This window comes from Choloepus didactylus, chromosome 21, assembly GCF_015220235.1.
Source record: "Choloepus didactylus isolate mChoDid1 chromosome 21, mChoDid1.pri, whole genome shotgun sequence".
NCBI lineage: Eukaryota > Metazoa > Chordata > Mammalia > Pilosa > Megalonychidae > Choloepus > Choloepus didactylus.
The window spans coordinates 11,221,006-11,244,473 of record NC_051327.1 but is presented as its reverse complement, the minus strand read 5'-3'; the positions used below and the strand labels follow the sequence as shown (position 1 = coordinate 11,244,473).

General features: G+C 38.0%; 1 protein-coding gene across 3 annotated transcripts in view; it reads right to left on the bottom strand.

Moving 5' to 3' along the window:
* Positions 1-23,468, bottom strand: part of LOC119517865 (S-adenosyl-L-methionine-dependent tRNA 4-demethylwyosine synthase TYW1) — a 225,480-nt gene that overhangs the window by 175,611 nt on the left and 26,401 nt on the right. For all 3 annotated transcript variants that reach the window (XM_037814927.1, XM_037814928.1, XM_037814929.1), the window contains 2 exons: positions 14,807-14,924; positions 9,054-9,106 (listed from right to left, as the gene is read on the bottom strand). In XM_037814927.1, coding sequence (XP_037670855.1) covers positions 9,054-9,106; positions 14,807-14,924 — 171 coding nt within the window. The remainder of the gene's footprint in view (positions 1-9,053; positions 9,107-14,806; positions 14,925-23,468) is intronic.

Genomic DNA, 23,468 nt, shown 5'->3' with positions numbered 1-23,468 from the left:
GATAAGAGGGGGGGATAGGGGAGGCATGTTAGACACTTGACATTGGTGGTATTGTCTGATTCTTTATTCTACTTTGATTTAAGGTTATTTTTCCTTTTGCTGCTTCGTAGCTGTCATTTTTTTGTTTCCTCTTTCTTTTGCCTCTCTACCTTCTTTGACTCTCCCTCCTGCGTTGTGGAAGAAATGTAGATGCTCTTGCTTAGTATGAACAGAATGTTCAATTAGGATGAACTTAAATGTTTGGAAATGAACAGGGGTGTTGGTAGCAAGATGTGAGAATAACTAACAGTGCCGAATGGTGTGTGAATGAGGTGGAAAGGGGAAGCTCAGAGTCATATATGTCACCAGAAGGAAAGTTGGAGGTCAAAAGATGGAAATGTATAAAACTGAATCCTATGGTGGGCAATGGCCATGATCAACTGTACAAATACTAGAAATCACTTCATGAACCAGAACAAATGTATGACAATACAATTAGAAGTTAATAATAGAGGGGCATATAGGGAAGACCTATATACCTATTACAAACTATATACTACAGTTAGTAGTATTTCAACATTTTTTCATAAACAGTAACAAACTTACTATATCAATACTAGGAGTCAACAATTGAGGGGGGTTGGTTAGGGATAGGGGAGGTTTAGAGTTTCCTTTTCTTTTTTTTTCATCTTTCACTTTATTTCTTGTCTGGAGTAATGAAAAGTTTCTAAAAATTGAACAAAAATTAAGTGTGATGGATGCACAGCTGTATGAGAGTACCTGGGGGCAAGTGATTGCACACTTTGGATCTTTGGATAATTGTATGGTATCTGAACAATCTCAATAAAAATGAAAAAAAAAAAAAAAAAAAAAACATGAATTCTTGTCTTCAAGGCAAACGAGAGTCTGAGAAAATACTACTGCAGTACAACAAAGCCCACGCTGAATAAATGCCAGACACCATTCACTAGTCTGGGTCCTTTGCACATCAATTTCATGAGCAGGAGTGTTCTGGAAGGCCTTCTCTCTGAATGTCTTGCAAACAGAGGCACTGACTGCCTTCATACTGAACCATCTTTTCAAAAATGTTTGTATAGCCTTGGGAGAACAACCTTGGAAGAGAGAGATGGTATCTCCCACTGGAGCAAATGGCAGGTTTATTTACTGTCCAGTATGATAAAAATAATGTGTCCCTCTAGGGAAAAGGTCAGACAGGCTTATTGTCAATTATAAAAGATTCTGATTGCCTAAGCTTGGGATTTCTCTCTTCTAACGTACGTGGGAATTAGGGCTCAGAAACCAGAGCAAATGCTGATATTCTGGCAACTGCTATTACTGTGAATAATAAACTGTCCTTTGTCTCTGACCAGGAATCTCATGTCTCCTGCCAGCATCCTTGAAACTGTGGCTGGCTAACTTGTTAGCTTGAAAGCAGGGTAAAATTTTAGAACCTTCAGGTTTTGACAGGGGCATTGGGAACTCAATCAAGAGGTTGATAAACTTCAGTCTATGTGCCAAATCCAGACCACTGCCTATTTTTTGTAAGTAAAGTTTCATTGGAACATAGTCACCTCATTCATTACATGTTGTCTATGGCTGCTTTTGTACTACAATGGCAGAGTTGGGTAGTTGCAGCAGAAACCATATAGCCCACAAGCCTAAAACATCTATTATTTGGCTCTTAAGCAAAAGTTTCCCAACCCCTGATTTAGATGTTTACTTTATACCCCAGAGCAAAATAAATTCCAAATGGAAACCATTTTGAAAAGTCTAAACAAAGGCAGAAATGACTGTTTTCCAAATCTCTGTAACAGAAAGACTGCTATAAGCTTAAAAGAATGGAAGGAAACACAAAGGTAACAGTGAATGACTAGAAATACATAAAAATGTAAAATTTAAGCACATCAAAAATCAAACAAAAGGTAAAAGTAAACAAGGAAATATATTTTCAATAAATGACAGACCCCAACTCTGTTTTTTAACAAAGTTTTAACAAACAATAGACAGAAAATTATTTAAAACATAATTTTAAAAACGCATTTAGTAAATTTGTAATGTCATTTCTAGGACTTGAAAGAAATAATCTAAATGCAAAAATAACTTCATGCAAAAACACATTCCGTATATAATTACTTATAATCGTGAAAAAAACTGAAAACAACCTCATCAAGAGCAGTGAATGGCAATTATGGCATATTCATCAATAATCACATAGGCATTAATAATTATGCCTCAAAATGATTTTTTAATAGGAAAGTGTTTATGTCTAATATTAGGTGAAAAAACTGATACAAAATTGCATCTATGACTTCAAATATATACAAATATATACGGAAGTGAATAAAAAAAAAAGACTGAGACGCACCAAAATTTCTGCATGGTGGAACATACTTTTTATTTTATTTTCCATACTTTCCTTATCTTTTACAAAGAACAAGTGTTAATTTAATAATAAACAAAAGTAAAAATTTTAAGGACAAAGGGTTTGATGAGTGATGAAAACACATCAGCCACAAGTTTGTGAATCTTTTCACCAGTTTAAGCACTGTTTTATTGTATTTTTTCAACAGAATGTGACTGCTTTTCCAATTGCTGCCTGTATAAGTCATCACATACGCTCTAGTTTACACTACTCTCAGGTGCTGACAGTGTGCTTTTTCATCACTTATTTGTGGCCTGGCATTTCAAAAAGCATTACAGACTTCAATTTGTATGTTATCATAGAAAGTGTCTTTTTCAAACCATATGAATAAAACCATTATTTTCCAAAGCTCAGAAAAAACCATACCAATCTCTCTGGTTTTGATTCTACTCCTTTCTATTTAAATCTCAAGTCTTGGACATACAAGGAACCAGGAAACTATAACTAATTCTCTAGGGAAAAGACAGTCAACATATGCCAACTGTGAAATGATCCAAATGTTGGAATAATCAGACAAGAAAACTTTAAAGCAGCTACTATTATTACAGGAGAGCAAAGATGACAGAGGAAAGAGTTGGTGAATTTGAAGATAGATCAATAAAAGGTATCTGTTCTGAAAAACAAAGGACACAACTGGAAAAAAGCAGAGGATTTAGGACCTGTGGGAGGCTATCAAGAGGTCTAACGTGTTATTGGTGTCCCAGAAGGAAAAGAGAAAGCAATTGGTACCGACATACCTCTCACTACACTGCAGGTCTTCTATCAGCTTTTATTCCAGACAATCTTTTTCAGGATGTTTATATAGCAAACAGACTCTGAAGACAGAGATAGTATGTCCCTCCAGCACAGAGGGCAGATTTGTTTCCTGACCAGAATTATAAAGAAGATATCTCCCTCCAGGCCAAAGGCTGTGCAGGTTTGCAAGCAGCCCTCTAATAAGCTCAGGGTTCCTCAGCTTGTAACATAAATCCGCTGTGCTCCAGAATTCATCTGGGCCCCTCCACATCACCCCTGTGGCACTCGGGGGATAAGGAGTACTAACGTGCACATGCAGCCCAATTACCTGCTGAGCTTTGAGTAATAAAGTCCTTTATCTTTGATCAGTGTCTTCTACCGACATCTGTGAAACTCTGGAAGGCTAACTTGTTAGCTTGCAAATAGGTAAAAATCTCAGACCCTTCACCGTTTGACAGTTAACCCTACCACCTGGCTCCTTTGAGCATCTCAGGCCATAGAATCAACAGTCAAGAGAGATTACTATACCGGCTGGAGTTACTGGTCCTGATTATCAAGGGGGAAACAATTGCTGGTACACAATGAAAACAATAAAAATGATGTTTGGAACACATGAGGCATCGCTGACTCTCATGTTCAGTAGTAAAGGTTAAGAGATTACAGGAGTAGCCTAATGGCCCCAACTCTTCACTGATGGGCTAGATCACCCCACCTGGCAAGGAACCACCACCTATGAGGTACTGCACAAAGGGAGTAGGGCCTGGGTAGTGGAAGAAGGAAATTAAAAATACTAACTATCACCAGGTAACCAGATGCAAATATGAGCAGAGCATCCATGCATGTTTTCTTCCTTGCTTGGATATATATAATTATGTTCTCTCCCCTCTATTCCAACTATTTTATGTAAGATGGATCGGTGGTGGTTAGCCTTATAATTTCATCCTTAAGGTACAGGATCTACAAAGAGGATTGTGACTAAACTAGAAGAGAATAAAGGCATCCAGAGACAGATTCTGTGATTATACGGGCTTTGTGTCTCCCTTTTAAGGGGAGAGTTAATATATCCTTCTGTGTATGAGGAACAGTTGCAACATGTTAGGCAGAAGCAATATGTTTTGTTTGTAATTACTGTTTGGAAATTTAAATGGAGGGAGAAGGGTGTGCAGAAATGCTGAGGAACCAAACAAGTGCCTGTGCTGGATGCTATCTGTTAATACTTGGTCCCACGCCTGCCCTTCTAAGCAGGGGTTAACAGCCCAAAACCAAAATTTCTCAGATTCCCTTGACTGAAGAGTTCTAAAACAGACTTCAACAGAGTCTTGCAAGCTTTGAAGGCAAAAATGGGGACCTATTGTTGAAACTGACTATGTTTTAAAACTTCCACTTCCATGTGAGACCAAGGGAAGAGATGTCTATTTGGTGCAGAATTACTTTCTAAACAGTATAATTCTACAGTCGGTTTGTTCAAACACCATGATTGCTTGGAGCTTTGAATAGGAAGTGAGATACGGTGGGTTGGTATAGGTTAGAGTGAAATAGTGACACATCCCAAAGTAATTTAGGCAGAGAATAAAAAATATATTTATAGCCACCCCCGCCCCGAGGAGCTGGGGGAAGGTGCAGAAGTGTTGGACTTCCTCCCCTGGACTGGTGTTGATGTTGTCACAAACTTTGGGACTGTCAGTTTGATGGGCCAAGCCCTCTATCATGGGACTTGCCCTTGTGGGGCGCATTACTGCAAAGGAGAGGCTAAATTTGCATATAATTGTGCCTAAGAGTCTCCCCCTGAGTACCTCTTTGTTGCTCAGATGTGGCCGTCTCTCTCTCTAACTGAGCCACCTTGGCAGGTGAACTCACTGTCCTCCCCCCTACGTGGGACCTGACTCCCAGGGGTGTAAATCTCCTGGCAACGCAGGGTATGACTCCCAGGGATGAATCTAGACCTGGCATCGTGGGATTGAGAATATCTTCTTGACCAAAAGGGGGATGCAAAATGAGATAAAATATTTTCAGTGGCTGAGAGATTTCAAGTCGAGCTGAGAGGTCACTCTGGTGGACGTTCTTATGCACTATATAGATAACACCTCTTAGGTTGTAATGTATTGGAATAGCTAGAAGTAAACACCTGAAACTACCAAACTCCAACCCAGTAGTCTGGACTCCTGAAGAAGACTGTATAATAATGTAGATTACACGGGGTGACAGTGTGATTGTGAAGGCCTTGTGGATCACACTCCCTTTGTCTAGTGTGTAGACGGATGGGTAGAAAAGTGGGGACAAAAACTAAATGACAAATAGGGTGGGATGGGGGGGATGGTTTGGGTGTTCTTTTTTTTACTTTTATTTTTTATTCTTATTCTGATTCTTTCTGATGTAAGGAAAATGTTCAGAAATAGATTGTGGTGATGAATGCGTAACTATATGATCGTACTGTGAATAGCTGATTGTATACCATGGATGACTGTATGGTATGTGAATATATTTCAATAAAACTGAATTAAAAAAAGAAAGAGACCTATTATTCTTCCCTGGTTGTGGCTGGCAGACACAGTGGCATAAAAAAACACCAAGTTTGCAGCAGCTCCATGCAAGCTCCTGGGAAACACTCACTTTAATGCTTCCAACAGCTCAGATCACTCAAAGCAGTGAGTGAGTCCAGCACTTTTCAATTTCCCAAAGCCAGAGGTAGCTCTCCCTGACCTCCACTACCCCAGACCTTTCAATAGTTTTGTAAGCATTTAATCAATTCATTTTATTAAACCTCCTCTTGCTAAAATACTCAGGGTGGCTTCTGTATTCCTGACTGGTACAAACAGGTTGGATTTGGTCAGGTGGAGACTGGAGTGGGGAAGAGAACATCAAACTAGGGAGTGGGCCAACATAAGCAACAGAAAAGAGGCAAACCAAACAAGCACGCACGCTACGGCACACAAGGCTAAAACAGAAAATAAAGTTGAAAAAGTGGGTTAGAACTGTACTAAGTAGGAGGGTTCAGGGTTTTATTCTAGTAATTCAATCATCCAACAAATGTTTACAGAACAAATTACTGCATGCCAGGCTCTATCCTTGCTAATGGAAATAAAAACAAAGACCCTTACATTGTTGGTAAAGTTGGGGAAGGGGAGAGGACAAGGTAGACAATAAACAAAGATACAATGTGTCAAGTGGTAATAAGTGACACCGAGAAATTTCAGGAGGGGTAAGGGGATGACAGGGAAGGTATTATTTTATATAAAAGCATCAAGGCAAGTCCCCTGAGAGGAGCTATTTGAGAAGAGACCTAAGAGAGCAAGAGAGTATGAGGAGACCAGAAAGCCAAGGAAGAGTTTGGGTGTGGCATGTTCAATAGCAAGAAGGCTAATATGGTTGACTGAACAAGGACCACGTATGCCTTAAGAGCCATTGAAAGGACTGATGCTCTTACTCTAAGTGAGATGGGAACCCTGGAGGTTCTTAGTAAAAGAGTGACATGATCTGGTCCATCTGGCTGCAGGGTAGGGGACAGACAGTAAAGGATGGCAAGAGTGGAAGCAGGGGAAGCAGTTAGGATACCCACTGAAATAATATAAGGGACAAATGATGGTGACTTGGACAAAGGCAAAGCAGTGTAAGTAGTAAAAAAGTGGTTGAATTTTGGACATATTATGAAGAGAAGATGTGCTCATGAAATAGACGTGAGAGGTTTAAAAAAAAAAAAAACTAGAAGAGAAAAAATGACTCCAAGTGCTATAGATTAAGGATGTTAAATTTAAGCCCCATGGAAATTACCAAAAAAAGAAAAAAAGAAAGAAAGAAAGAAAAAAATATCAAAGACTAGACAAGCTCATAAAGGCAGAAATTAAGAGTATAGGGTTCCAGGGTGGGGGGCAAGGGGAATGGGGAGTTAATGCATAATGAGTACAGGTTTTCTGTTTGGGGAGATGAGACAATTTCAGTAATGGAAGGTGGTGAGGGTACCACAAACAGTGTAAATATGAGAATAACCCCACAGAATGGTATGCTTGGGAGTGGTTTAAGATGGGAAAGTTTACATTGTACTCATACTCTCATGATTTGAACAACCACCAAAAAAAAAAAATGAACAACTAAAGAGACAGTGACAATTAAATGCAATATGTGATCCTGGACAGGATCTCATAAGGGAGGAGAAAAGGCCCAAAAGGACATTTTTGGGACATATGAAAAAATTGGAATATAGACTGTAAACCTTATATCAAAGTTGAATTTCTTGAACTTGACTGCAGTTAAGGTGATTACTTAAGTGAATAGCCTTGTTCTTAGGAAATGTACATGGCAGTAATAAATGTTCAAGGAACATGATGTATACAACCTACACTCATGTTCAGAAAATGGATGGACGTATGGATGGATAGATAGATAAGACTGATGGATAGATAAAATGATTTGGCTTATGTGGCAAAATGTTAAAATTGGTGGCTCTGGGTATTTGGGAGTATAGGAGTGTGTTGGTGGCCTCCTTATGGGGTATTGTTTTGGGCATAAGGACACACAAATACATCAGTGGAGAAGAATAAGAGAAGTCCAGAAATAGGCCCACCATGTACAGTTGACTGATTTTCTACAAAGGCCAAAAAGTAATTCGGGGGGAAAGGAAATTATCTTTCAACAAATGTTACTAAAATAACCAGATATTTATATGGAGGGGTATGGGTGAGAAAAATCCTGGCCTTTATCTCACACCATTCATAAAAATTAATTCAATATGAATCATAGACCTAGATTCTAGAAGAAAACACAGAATATCCTTACAACCTTAGGGTTGGCAAAGATTTCTTAGAACACAAAAACCACCAACTGTAACAGAAAAAAAAAAGATAAATTGGACTTTATCTCATTTAAAAACTTCAAAACATATCATTAGAGAAATTAAAAGGGAAGCCATGGACCAAGAGAAAATAGTCACAGTGCACATATGACAAAAGATTCATATTCAGAATATATAAAATACTCTTACAAATCAATAATATAAAGACAAACAAGCCAATTTGGGCAAAAGATTTGAATAGACATCACAAATATGAATGGCCAGTATGCACATGCAAACATGTTCTTCATCACCAATAAGCATCAGCAAAATGCATATTAAAACCACAATGAGATACTATTTCATAACCAATAGAATGGCTAAAAATAAAAAGACATAAAATATCAGATGATGATGAGAATGTGGAGCAACTAGAACTTTCATAAATTGCTGATTGAAGTATAAAATACAACCACCACCCTGAAAACAGTGTGGGAATTTCTTATGAAGTTCAATATATACCTACCCTATGACCCAGCAATTCTACTCCTAGGTATTTACCAAACAAAAAGTATTATACTAGAATATTCATGACAGTTTTATTCAGCATAGCCAAAAATGGAAAGCAACCCAAATGTGTATCAACAGATAAACTGTGGTATATTCATATGATGGAAAACTACTCAGCCATAAAAAGGAATGAACTACTGATATAAGCTACAACATGGATGAATTTCAAAAACCTGTTTTTGAGTTAAAAAAGCCACTCACAAAAGACTACATATTAAATGATTCCATTCATTTTAAATTCTAGAACAGGAAAAATTAAACAATGGCAACTGAAATTAGAACAATGGTTTCCTGACCGGGGTCGGGAAGGTGGGAGATAATGATTAGAAATGGGCACAGATGAACTTACTGAGGTGAGGGAAACAGTCTATATCAGTCTGTATCTTAATTGGAGTGGTCATTAAATGGGTTTTATATCTGTCAAAATTTGCTAGACTCATTTTAAAAATTCATTCAAAATCTGTGTATTTTAATGAATGTAGATTATACTTTTAAAAGTGGTAAAATTCATTGACTGCAACAATTAGCCATTTAAAAGTGGCATAAAATAGAAATAACATTTAAATAAAAGCAAATAAATACCTTTGTCCACCTGCAAAGCTTCACCCCAGAGTGGCTTCCAATCAGCTGATAGCCTGAATAGAAAAACAAGGAACACATAATTGAATTGACTGAAAGCCTCATATCAAAAGGTGATTTTAAAATTTTAGAAAAAACATTTTTCTTTGCTTAAGTAATGGCAATCAATAACCAAGGGGCAGAAACGTTAAAAACTTGATTCACCAGGATGAGAAAACAATTTACAATGTGTATTCATCTAATAGCATAGACTCAAAATACGTAAACAATAGACTAACCCTAATTCATAGGGGGAGATTTTAAACTCTCTCAGTATCTAACAAATCTCACAGACCAAAAATCAGCAAAGCTCTAGAAGATGTGAAATACACAATAAACAAACTTGACCAAGAACACCACACTCAACAACTCCAGAATACACAGTCTTTCAAGGACACATGAAACATTTACAAAAATGGACCATATGCTGGGTCATAAAGCAAAGGCAAGTAACAATATATTTCAAATGAACAGGGAACTATGATTGGTAATCCTCGCAAAAAGATAAGGAACCAGATGGGTGCCAGAAGATTTAATACAAGGAAACGTTGTCTAAGAAACGGTTTAGAAAACTGAATTCTAGGAATTACAACCAATGTGAATTCTCAGTACCACTCCAGAACCTTAAAAATTCTGAGCCACATAAGATAGGAAAAGCATGGAAAAAAACCCATGCACAAAGTAAACACATTTCCTTTTTAAACAAACTAGTAGAGCAAACAAGTAGAACATCCTGGTTTCAGAAACTGTTCAATAAAGTTTCTCACGAGGCTTCAAATACTAAGCCATAATTATCATGAGTCTCTTGCATAGGAGGACTCTTGACCTGCAGACAAATGAAGCAAATGGAGAAATACAGTCAGGATGATGGCATTAAGGGATCAGTGACTGGATGAACATCCATATTCACAGTGTGATGATTAAGGGAACAATGTCAATTTGGATTACAAGTCTCCAGGGGCAACTTTATAGGGCTTTGTCTTTTATCTTCTTCCACATTTATGTAAACATCTTGCACATCAATAAAGCGCTGCCTTTCTATTTGAAGATGGAACTGAGTCCAACTGAACAGCTAATCAGATACAGAATAAGCATTTCAAAGGTCCCCCAGACAAAATTCTAATTCTTCTTTTTGATTTCCAAATCATGTTGCTCCTACCGCTGTCACAGAAATCACATTCTATTAGTTCTTTATATCTTTCTCTCCAAGACATATAGAGTTCTATAAAATTTGGCATTTAGGTATTAAAAAAACTGTACAGTACAGGATGGAGAGACCAAGATAAGTCAACAGTATGTGGCTGCTGAAAATCATAGTGCAGAATTCTTCTTTTAGTCAAGATAGAGTACCAGTAACAGGGTTTACATCCCACCTAAAGTTTCAAAAAATTGGACAAAATATATAAAACAACAGTTTTTAGGACACAAAATATCAACCAATGAAGGACGGTGATCCCAAAAAGATGGAAAATAAACAAAGGAGCCCTACAATTATCCCACCTTACAGCCTTGGAAGTTTCCAGGCCACGTAGCAGGGAGGGGAAAGAAGCAAAGCCTAGCGGACTTCCTGATTTGAAGAAATGGAGACCAAGGCAGCTACAGCTCACAGGACAGAGTACCAGAGAGGAGAGAGCTACACAGAGACAGAACTCAAGAGATCTACAGAAGATTCCCATCAAGTATTTACCCAAGTACTGATTAGTACATGGATGAGTGAAAAGCTACCAATGAATAGGAAGGAACCACCTGGAGATTAAAAGGATTAAAATGTGCCTGGCATTCACAGTGGGCTGGGAAATGCGTCTGTTCCTACCAGCCAGACTGGAGACCTCAATTTACACAAGGCACAAAAATACAGAGAAGCGTTATGGTTCAACGTTCCAGAATAATTAGCCCTATACTAAGCTTGCTCTGGTCAGAACTAACAAATCATAAAAGCCAGACTCAAAGGCTCAAACTGTTTCCGGGTAACTTAACTTCATCCCAAAGTTCAAGAATGTTATAAGAACACAAAAATATCAGCACCCAGTAAGTAAAATTATATCTGGCATCCAATCAAAGATTACCAGGCACATAGGTAAGAAAACAATCAATAATGAGGAAAATAATCCATCAATCAAAACTGACCTAGAACTGACACAGATGTTTCAAATAAGACATTAAAATCATTATTATAACTGTATTTCATAGTCTCAAAAAGTTAAGTAGAATTTCCCACCCACTAGAATGGCTAATATTAAAATAAATGGAAAATGAGTGTTGGAGAGGATGTGGAGAATTAGAAATACTCATACATTGTTGGCAGGAATATAAAATGGTGCAGATGCTGTTGAAAACAGTTTGGAGGTTCCTCAGAAAGTTAAATATAGAATTACCATATGACCCAGCAATTCCACTTCTAGATATATATCCAAAAGAACTGAAAACAGGGACTCAAACAGATATTTGCACACCGATGTTCATAGCAGCATTATTCACATTTGCCTAAAGCAACCCACAGGTCCATAAAAAGAAGAATAGATACATAAAATGCAGCACAACACACACACACACACACACACACATACATACACAATGGAATATTATACAGCCATAAAAAGGAACAAAGTTCTGATACATGCAACAACATGGATGAACCTTGAAAACATTATGTTAAACGAAATACATCAGACACAAAAGGATAAATATTATATGATCTCACTTATATGAAGGGATTACAATATGCAAATTCATAGAACCAAAAACTAGAATACGGATTACCAGAAGCTGGGGTAGGTGTAGGGAATGGGGAGTTAATACTTAATTGATACAGAGTTTCTGTTTGGGATGATAGAAATTTTTGGTAATGGATGGTGGTGATGGTGGTACAACATTGTGAATGTAATACCAACTGAACTGTATATTTGAAAATGGATAAAATGGGAAATTTAGGCTGTATATATAGTAAGAGAACAAAAATTTTTAAAAACCATAGGACTGTATGACACAAACAGAGAACCCTAATGTAAACTATGGACTATGGCTACTAGTATAGTTATATTATTTCATCAGTTGTAACAAAAGTTTCACACTAATGCAAAGCATTAATAATCAGGAAAACTGTGTATGAGGTGGGTACATGGGAACTCTGTACTTTCTTCATGATTTTTATTTACAAATGTACAAATTCTCATATAAAAAATAAAAAAATAGTTAAATACAGAAAAGGAAGATATTAAAAGACTCAAACTGATCTTCTAGAGATGAAATATTGAGTTGAAAAATACACTGGATGGAATTAATGGAAGGTTAGACATTAGAAAAGAAAATTTTAGTGAACTTGAAGACACAGAAACAGAAACTATCCAAAATGAAAAGTGGGACAGAAAAAAAAAGATTTTTGAAAAATAAAAAGAGCTGTGGGTCAAATTACGTGACCCAATATAAGTAGGTGTCCCCAAGACGGTGACACCCAAGTGAGTGACAGAAAAAATATTTGAAGAAATATGGTCAAAATGTGTCTAAACTTGATGAAAACTATAAATCCACAGATCCAAGAAACAAAACAAACTCCAAGTACAAGAAACATGGTGGGGGAAAAAAACTACACCAAGACACATTATAATCAAATTGCTCAAAACCAGTAACACAGAGAAAATCTTAAAGGTAGCCAGAAGGGGGGAAGAAACATTACGTTCAAAGGAACAAACATAAGGATGATTTCAGAGTTCTCCTGAAAGGCAATGCAAGCAAGAGGACAGTGGAGCAACATCTTTAAAATACAGAAAGAAAAAAAGGGGTCAACTTAGATTTCTATATTCAACACAAATATCTCTCAAAAATGAAGGCAAAACTTGAAAGGTGAAATCACTGCCCTCCCCACTACGTGGGATCAGACACCTAGGGGAGTGAATCTCCCTGGCAACGTGGAATATGACTCCCGGGGAGGAATGCAGACCCGGCATCGTGGGATGGAGAACATCTTCTTGACCAAAAGGGGAATGTGAAAGGAAATGAAATAAGCTTCAGCGGCAGAGAGATTCCAAAAGAAGCCAAGTGGTCACTCTGGTGAGCACTCTTACACACAATTTAGACAACCCTTTTTAGGTTCTAAAGAATTGGGGTAGCTGGTGGTAGATACCTGAAACTATCAAACTACAACCCAGAACCCATGAATCTCGAAGACAATTGTATAAAAATGTAGCTTATGAGGGTGACAATGGGATTAGGAAAGCCATAAGGACCACACTCCCCTTTGTCTAGTTTATGGATGGATGAGTAGAAAAACAGGGGAAGGAAACAAACAAACAGACAGACAAAGGTACCCAGTGTTTTTTTTTTACTTCAACTGCTCTTTTTCACTTTAATTATTATTGTTATTTTTGTGTGTGTGCTAATGAAGGTGTCAGGGATTGATTTAGGTGATGAATGTACAACTATGTAATGGTACTGTGAACACTTGAATGTACAATTTGTTTTGTATGACTGCGTGGTACGTGAATATATCTCAATAAAATGAAGATTAAAAAAAAAATGAAGGCAAAATAAAGCCTTTTTCAGACTACAACAGCTGAAAGAATTCATCAACAAGAAATCCTTTGGGCAAAGAGATAAGGAAATCCTTTGGGCAAAAAGAAAAGGACACCAGATGGACTATGGATCTACCCAAAGGCACAAAGAACACCAAAAGTGGTAACTACATGAGTAAATATATGATGTTATTTAAGTCTTTAACAGGTAATTGACAGTTAAAAATAATAATATAATGTAGAGTTTATAACATTTGTAAAATATGTTGTCCTTAATTATGATAAGAATTGCATAATGGTTGAGGAGGGAAATGGAAGTATACTATTGTAAGGTGATTCTACTATACATGAAGTGGTAAAATACCACTTAAAGATATACTGTGATACGATAAGGAGGTATACCATAAAACCTTGAGCAACCACTAAATAACAAAACAGAGTTATAGCTAATAACAAAGTATATGAAATAGAATCACACAAAAAAAATCCAATTAATCTAAAAGATTGCAGAAAAACAGAAAAAAGGAAATAAAAGAACAGATGAGACAAGTAGAAAACAAAAAGCAAGATGACATTTAAACCTTTCATAAAATCACATTACTGTAAATGGTCTAGATATCCCAATTAAAAGGCACATTACACACATGTATGTATTTCCTGTGTGTTCCCTCTTCGAGGCTGATGGTTCCTTGGAGGAAACACTGTATCCAGTGTCTTTCTACGTTGTCAGGACTGTCACCTAAAAGATCCTCAATAAATATGGAAGGAAGGAGGGAGGGGAGGAAGGGAGGGAGGAAGGAAGGAAGAGAAGGAGGGAAGGAAGAAGGAAGGGAGGGAGGGAGGGAGAGAAATGAGGGATAAAGAGAGAGAGAGAAGGAATGAAGAAAGGAAAGAGGAAAGGAAGGAAGGAAGGAAGGCAGGAGGGAGGGAAGGCGGGAGGGAGGGAAGCCAGTCTACTATCTCCCAATTCACTACATTTCTATCTGCATACTTGAGCCACACTGATGATAAGGAGGAAATTTCCTGACCCAGGCAGCAACACACAAGTGAACCACAGAAACAAGAGAGTGAATCTTTTTGGCAGTCACTAGAGGGAGGCTTCATTATCTTTTTCCCCTTGGCCATCCCTATTTTATGCTTCTTCTCATAGGTACTAAATCAGAATGCTTAGAGTGTAGTAATATACCAACAATTCTTGAGGATTTTTACCTTGTTTGGTAAGGGCTTCTCGGAGAGCAGGAGTTATCATAGCTCTTCTTTCACTGTCTTCATCCTTTCCTGTGCTCCTGAACAAACTAGCTTCCTCTTCCTGCTGCTCCTTTTCTCTCTGTATTAGAGGAATGAAATCCAGAATTGGCAACGTACAATAAAAATAACAATAATCATGAACACCCAGCATCAATAAAAAGGTTCTTCACTAAACATGGCCCATACCCTGACTTCAATCAGACAGTGATCAAAGGACATGGCAGGTTCATATTAAAAAAAAAAAAGTAACCACAAACTCAAACACATGCGCCCATGTTGGGGACTGATTCATGTTCCCCACAAAAGGCATGTTCAGGTCCCAACCCCTAGTCCTGTGGGTGTGAACCCATTTGTAAATAGAACCTTTGAAGATGTTAATAGTTAAGGTGTGCCAAACTGAATGAAATGGGCCTTAACCCAATATGGCTGAAGTCCTTAGAAGCAAAGGAAATAGTACACAACAGTCGAAGTCATAGGAGAAGCAAGAATCTGGAGGTCAAAGGAACCTAGACGAGAAAGGAAAAGATACCATAATGTGCTCTGCCAAGTGCAAGAAAAGCCAAGGAACACGAAGATCGCCAGTCAGCCAGAAGATATGGAACCAAGGAAGAAGCCAACCTTCTAACCTCTCAAACCGTGAGCCAATAAATTCCTGTTGTTGAGCCAACCCATTGTATGGTATTTGTTTTAGCAGCCAAGAAACTAATACAACCCACAAAACAAGCAACAATTCACCTACCTAAATGTCAAACATTTTTAGCCATCTGAGCAGAGACAGCTGCCTAACTTTGGTAAGTTACTTATTTTCTCTGAATTTCAGCTTCTTCAGCTGAAAAGATGGGAATATACTATCTATGGAGCAGGAATGTTTTGAAGATTAAGTAAAATAAAATCACCAGACACAGTGCCTGATACATAAGAGTTGCTCAATAAAATAGAGTCACTGCTGGTTACTAGAGCTTCAAACCCCCAAAATAAGTGGGAAAAGTGCTCTGAGCCGCCCAGAAAGTCATCTGCTCAAAGACCAAGTTACCCTACCCACCACCCCAAAAGCCCTTTTACAAGAGCCTGTGGGAGGAATTTCTCTTCCATGAAAGACAAAGATGTACTTAAGAAATCTTAAAGATACTATAAAACTAATTGCATTTCCTTTTGACTATGACCACTAGAAAATTGATCACTGTGTAAGACCTTGCATCACCCTTGTCTCTATAATTGGCTGCATATTACAGGATGACCCTCGTTCACCCTTTGCACTGACTTCATCTGTATTTACATCTTATTACATGTAAATATCTTTTAAAGTTATCTCAAAGCTTTTTTGGAAAACAGCAGGTTGATTAAGAATTAATTAATAAGTATTTTAATTGATTCATTAATGAATAATTATTTTTAAATTTATCTTCTTTAATAGAAATAACTAACAGTTTCAGAAACAACACATACAGCCTACGTTATTTCAAAGGAGACACTCATCACACATCCTAAAAACTACAGACATTCAAACTAAAGCCCCACCTTGGCAGCAGCTCTACCACATGTCATCTTAAATGCCCTGTCATCCAGCCCCCAGTGAACCAGTGAATAGATTTACAATAACACCTTTTCTATTTAAAAATGAAAACACCTCACAAATAATGATGCTTAAAATCTGCTTCAAACTGATACAGAAGTGACCATAAGGAGGGTAGATAGTGGGGGGTGGGGGGTGCCCCATGGTTTGACTGTTGATGGAGCTGGGCAATAGCTAATGGGGATTCACTAAAAATTTTTTAAAATAGAGAAGTAAACCAAAGAAATCAGGAGTTAATTTCTCTTTCTCCTCTGTTAATTAAAGGACTTGCTTTGAAATAAGAAGTCAATGAAAAAATACTTTAGAGAGTCAAAGAAAAGCAAACCCACATTATGTTCTGTCTGTCTAAAAGTCAAAGTTGGCAATCCAAACTGCTAAATATAATCAGATTGTAAATCCAATAAACAATTTTGCATCTGCTAACAGAGTTCTTAACTACACATTTCCAGATGCAACTGAAAAAATTTCTAAACAAGCATCAATCATTTGCTCTTATTTATTATAAAAGTAATGAGTTTAATGCTGGGCTTTTCATTGAAATAAAAAGGCTTCAGTTATTATTTTGTTAAAATATTTTAAAATAAAAGAAACTTTTGGCTTTTTTTTTTTTTAATCTTTTTCAAACCTAAAAACAAAGGTGTGAGCTTCAAAAGGAAGTCTTACAGTGGAGCAAAATGAACTACCCTTGACCTTGGGAACATTTAAACATCTCTGAAGTAATTTACTTCACAGCAAGTCACTATGTTTCCTCTACCAATCATGCAAGAACTGATAGCAGGAGGCAGCACTTGCTCTCAAAAGCCTCTGTCACCACAAAACATCCCCGGTTTATTTGCTTTAACCAAAGGCCACATGAAGCAAAAATTAGACCCAGCCCACAACACTGGACTCTGACCGCTCTGCCCACGTGCCCAGAGCTCCACAGACACCCTCTTGTGGTTTCAGACAAAAACTTGACCCCTGTGGGATGAATACATTTCTAAAAGAGGCCCATGGAGCACTGTCCATGTCCCATCATTACGGAATTAGCTATCATAAAACATGAGCATCGCTACTCCAGATTAAATCATTAAAAGACAAAGCTTGTAAGGGAAACAGGTCACGAGCTATGATTAAAGGTCTGGAGCCATGCCAAAGAGCACTTATCATCCCTTCCAGCTAAGGCAGTCAGTAGTAACTTCATTTCTGAAAAAAACAGCATGCCCCAAGGAGGTTTAATGCTCCATTCAAATTCAAATTCTAACTCCCCAGATGCAGACACAGTTCACTGTCTCCCCACAATACAACAATGAAAAGACCACTTAAAACATAAATTTTACTTATTTATTTATATGTAGCTGTTACATGGCCTAAGCAGAAGTAAGTGAAGAACCCGATTGAGCTAACCTTAATTCCTCCTTCCCCTATACACCCATTTGCCAATGAGTGACCAAGTTCTAGGGTTTCAATTCCCAACATTTTGCTTCTCTCCATCTACACTGCTCTGCTTCTTGTCCACGTGCCTGGTTTCTCCCAAGGGACAACTGCAGTCACCACCCAAATGTTCTCCCTGTCTCCAAGGTCTTCCTGTCTCCAAGGATAACCACTACCCCTTCCCTTTTCCCACGCCCAAGTCTTCTCCAAGCTGAATTCTCAACATGCAAAAAGGAAAGCCAAGTATAGGCTCACTTCCTAGGCATTTATGAAAATGACTATAAATAAGTGAAAAGTTCTTTAGAAATGAGCAGGACTGAATGAATCTTAAGTAATAATGAGAACAAAAAGTTGTACTAATTGTCTTTGTTTTTTTTTTTTAACATATTATACAATACTACCTGTGCTGGTTTGAATGTATTATGTACCCCAAAACGCCATTATCTTTGATGCAGTCTTGTGTGAGCAGACTTTTTAGTGTTAATTAGATTGTAATTCTTTGATTGAGTGTTTCCATGGAGATGTTACCCACCCAACTGTAGGTGATAACTCTGATTGGGTAATTTCCATGGATGTATGGCCCCGCCCATTCAGCAGGATTAATTTACTAGAGCACTATATAAGCTCAGACAGAAGGAGCAAGCTTGCTACACCCAAGGACACTTTCAAGAATGCACAGGAACTGAGAGAGGAGTTTCAGCTTACAGAGCAACATTTTGGAGATGGCCTTTGAAAGCAGACTTGCTCCAGAGAAGCTAAGAGAGGACAAATGCCCAAGAGCAACTAAGAGTGACATTTTTGAGGAGCTGAAGCCTAGTTGAACTGCTAAACAGGTGTCTTGCAAAACAAGCTTTTCATTACCAAAGTACACATTTGTTCTAGAAAGGAGAGTCTGTGTAAATCTGTTTTCCTGATCCTTGTTTATCATTGCATGAATCCCTTGCTAATGAATTTGTAACAGAAGTTAAGATTTAGGGGATGATTATGATTACTGAATCATTATAAAGATAATCCTTTTTACTTTCTGGTATATTAGAATAGACAGAAGGAAATACCTGGAATCTCTGAACTGTAATCCAGCTGCCCTGATCGCTGATAATGATTGTATAACCTTTATCTTGTGATTGTAAAAACCTTGTGACTGACCCTCACTTACACTCCCTTATCCTGTTTTTAAACTTTAGAGTCTTATGATCACTAGAGACAATCCCTAATGTTTATTAATGAAAAGCCTTGAGTCACCCCAGAACTAACCCACCCCAATTCCAAATCGTCTCTAACCTCATCATCTCAAGCCATTATGCTCATTACCCTAAAAACGTGCCCACCTTTTGATACTATAAAACCATCAGTTGCTGCAATTTGGAGAGACAGAATTTTAGAATGATAGGCCATCTGATCTCCTGCTTTGCACATAGCAATAAACTCTTTCTCTCTTTGAAACCCTGGTATCTCAGGAACTGGTCATTTGAGCACATCGGGCAGAGAACCCGCTGCTTTTGATCAGTATCAAAGTCATGCAGAAAACTCTGGATACAGAATCTCTAGGTTCTCTGGGGGTCGTTTTTATAGACGGTCAACCTGCTGAGGCCCAGACTGTGCCAGCACAGGGTGAGTGTTCAGTAAATATTGGTTGAATAAATGAATAGAAGCCTAAAAACTACCAGACAGATACTTCTAGCCCTAAAATAACAACCCACTCTTCTTGCAGTAACTAATTCTAGATCTAGCAACTTTCAAAATATTAAAAACTCTTCTTTGCGAGTAACTAAAACTTCTTCAGCTGAAATTTAACCCCATTTCCTCAGGTTTCTACTTCTTTAAGAGAGGAATCTCCAAACCAACACTTAAGTGTCCTAGCTCAGTTTTTAAATCAATTTTCATCAAGATTCAAAGCTCTTTACACATACAAGGTTTTCAGGATGCAAACTTTTTTAAAGAGCACTTTGGCCAGGTATGTCAGGAGCTTTAAATGGTTTTACTCAACCCATTGATTCTATTTTGGACAATCTGAATTAAGGATATAACTCCTGAACGCGCTGTTAAGTGCTCCTGGCTACACAGGCCATGGGTGATTCAAGCTGCTCGAAAGGCAATGTGTTGGGGTGAAAAGATGCCACCTTTTGTCTCTGGTTGATAAACACTCAAAACCTTAAAAATAATTACAAAAAGAGAATAAGCTTCATGCTATTCCACCACAGTACTATGTAACTTTATAAATTGGAAATTGACATGCTAATGAGACCTTTTTTGTAATTTAAATTGCTGGCAAATTGAAATGCTTCTCTGGTGAGTAATTATCAAGCATGTGCCATTTATTTCCAAAATTAATGATACTGATGTTATTGTTTGCCTGCTTAACCAGAACATGCCAAAGGGAGTATTTAGCAACATTTATTTAATGCAGGGGGAAAAAAAAGTAGCAACAGGCTTTATAATTATAAATCACAACATAAGAGGAATAGGAAATAAACCAGCTGGGATTGTCAGGCTCTCTTCCTGACTCCTTGTTCTCTACCCAAACTCTTCAGCTTCCCTTCAGGAAATGACTTCTGTCCTGGGGAGGCAGCAAAGGGTAGGGACACAGAGTGATGCGAACCTGGGCTTGAACCCACACTTACGAGCCATGACTTTGGACAAATTGCTGAACCTCTCTAAGCCTCATTTTCCTGCCCTGTAAAATGGCAAAATGGACATAATCATAGTACTGACATGTCAGGGTCGCTGTGAAGACTGAATGAGATAATCCAATGTGGCCTGATGTCTCCTAATTCTCTGAAACTCCACTGGACAGGTCCTCCCCCTATACTCCCACCCAGTCACCCTATTCAAGACTTGCATGGCTCCCCACTGCCTAAGGATGAGGGTCACACCCCCATTCTTCAGCAGGAAAAACCCTCCAAGACCCTGCCCCTGCCTTCCTTCTCTATTTCATCTCTCCACACATCCCCAGCCCACTCTACTCCAGACACACCAACCTCTTTAGAGTTCCCCAAACATGCCATGCTCCCTAACCCACTGTGTCTGCATCTGCGCCTGTCTCCCTAACGCTTTCCAGTGTTTTAAACTTTATTAACCTCTCTTATTCTTGAGAATCACCCTCATCCTTCAAATTCTCTTCAGCCCACAAATTACTGTCGTCGATATTACCATAGAGGGAGGGGGTCAGAACACCGGGAGGGTACTCTCATCAGACCAAATCATCCTATTTAAAGACAACTGCTTATATGCATAATAATAAATAGTTATGCAGTGCTTACTATGTGGCAGGCAATAATATAAAGACTTTAGATGGATTAACTAATTTTCCTAACAATTTTATGAGGCAGGTACTGTCATTATCCCCCACTTGTCAGATGAGAAAACTGAAGCACAGAGGAGTTAAATAACTTGCCCACAGCACACAAGCTGAGACAGCATGACTCCACAAAGGTTAGCGAGTATTACGCAAGAAGAGGTCTTACAACCGGAAAGCTTCCGCCCAACTCCAGAGTCGCTTTGCTCTCAAGCACTAGAGTGGACAGTAGAACGTGCTGCCTCCCTCTGGGATAACAATGAGGGCAACTTAATGTGACGAGTAACATTAAAGATGTGTGAACAGGCCCCCAAGAGGATGACCAAAATAAGACAGAAAAAAAAACCACGCAGTAGTAACTTCCATCACCGGCTTCAGTGTACTATGTCCAATATAAAATGAAAACAGATGACATGCAGTTGGAAACTCTGCTGTAACCTAACAACAGGTTAAACAACAGGAAAAACAAGAATTGGTGACTTATTTTCTCATTGTACTAAAAGTGGGAAAAAATAGATATTTCCCCGAAATCTGATGATTTTATGGGAAACTGTATGATTTTTATAAGAAACCTAAAATATCAAAGCTCAGCTGCTTAAAGATCAGAAAGTCCAAAATCATTTCATTTTAAAAATAATTTACAGGGGTGTCGAAATTTTTGATTAGTGCTTTTTCTCCAGCACCCTCTAACGGCCATAAGTGAAAAAGCAGAGAAAAAATGCACTCAGAACTCCACAAACTTTTCACTCACTACAAATAAAGCTTTAAATATCTTCTCTCGACCTGGGTGAAAATCCAGAGACCTATGCAAATTAGATCACTCATAACTTGGAAAAGAATATTTCATGTATTAAACTCTATCCCATTTTAAGATATTTCCCTATCAATTAAGACTACTCAGATTTTTAATTAAAGGCTACAAAATTATAAATTCACTTTGACCCACTATGTCAACTTGGGGAAAACATAACCTAAGGAAATGATTCAAACACTTTTAAAAAGTTTAAAAGGTTTCAGGCCAATGTTGACTATAATAGCAGAAAACCCACAATCAGACCAAAGGAGGACTATACCCAAAAGAACTGAAAGCAGGGGCTCAAACAGACACTTGTACACTGATGTTCACAGCAGCATTCTTCATAGTAGCCAAAAGGCAGAAGCTACCCAAGTGTCCATAAGCAGATAAATGGACAAACAAAATGTGGTATATATGTACAATAGAATATCATTCAGCCTTAAAAAGGAATGAAGTGGTGATATAAGCTACAACATGGATGAACCCTGAAAACACCAGGTTGAGGGAAATAAGACAGACACAAAAGGACAAATACTATGTCAGTCCACTTATATGAAATATTTAGAATAAGCAAATTCATAGAGACAGAAAGTAGACTACAGGTTACCAGAGGCTGGGGGATGGGGTTGGGGGCAGGGAGGGGAGTTAGTGTCCAATGGGGATAGCATTTAGTTAGGGTGATGAAAAAGTTTTGTAATGGGTTGTGTTGATGGTTGCACAACACTGTAAATGTAATTAATGCCACTGATTTGGAAAAGAATATTTCATGTATTAAACTCTATCCCATTTTAAGATATTTCCCTATCAATTGAGATTACTCAGATTTTTAATTAAAGGCTACAAAATTATAAATTCACTTTGACCCAATATGTCAACTTGGGGAAAACATAACCTAAGGAAATGATTCAAACACTTTTAAAAAGTATAAAAGGTTTCAGGCCAATGTTGACTATAATAGCAGAAAACCCACAATCAGACCAAAGGAGGACTATACCCAAAAGAACTGAAAGCAGGTTAAAATGGCAAACTTTATGTTAGATATGTTACCACAATAAAAAAGAAAGCAAAAGTGAGACCAAACGGCTGACTCTAGAAAAATGTATGAGCAATTTTAAAAGGCAAATTTACTTCTCATTTTGATGTGTACCAGGCTTCTGGAGGTTAAAGGGCATTTCCCGTCAGCTCTCCTCTGACTCCCGACTCTGTGAGAGAGGTAGGGGCTGCACCCGTGTTGTTTAGACAAGGGGACCCCAGACAGGGAAGGTCAAGCTGTGCCAGGATCACCAAACAAACCAGCTGGGCAAGGCCTTGAACCTGCAGCCTGTACTCTTGTCATTTTCAGTAGCTCTTCTTCCAGGGCATCTAAAATACAAAGCTACTGAAAATGATAGGGACAACACCAACACATGGACATCCTGGGAAATAAGTAAGCAACAAAACACTGCCACAAGAGAACAGACAGTAATTTAAGTTCAGAAAATAATTTAAAATGTTATAGTTCTATGTTAACCTGAGTATTTTTTGGTTACAGGCCTTAAAAAAGACA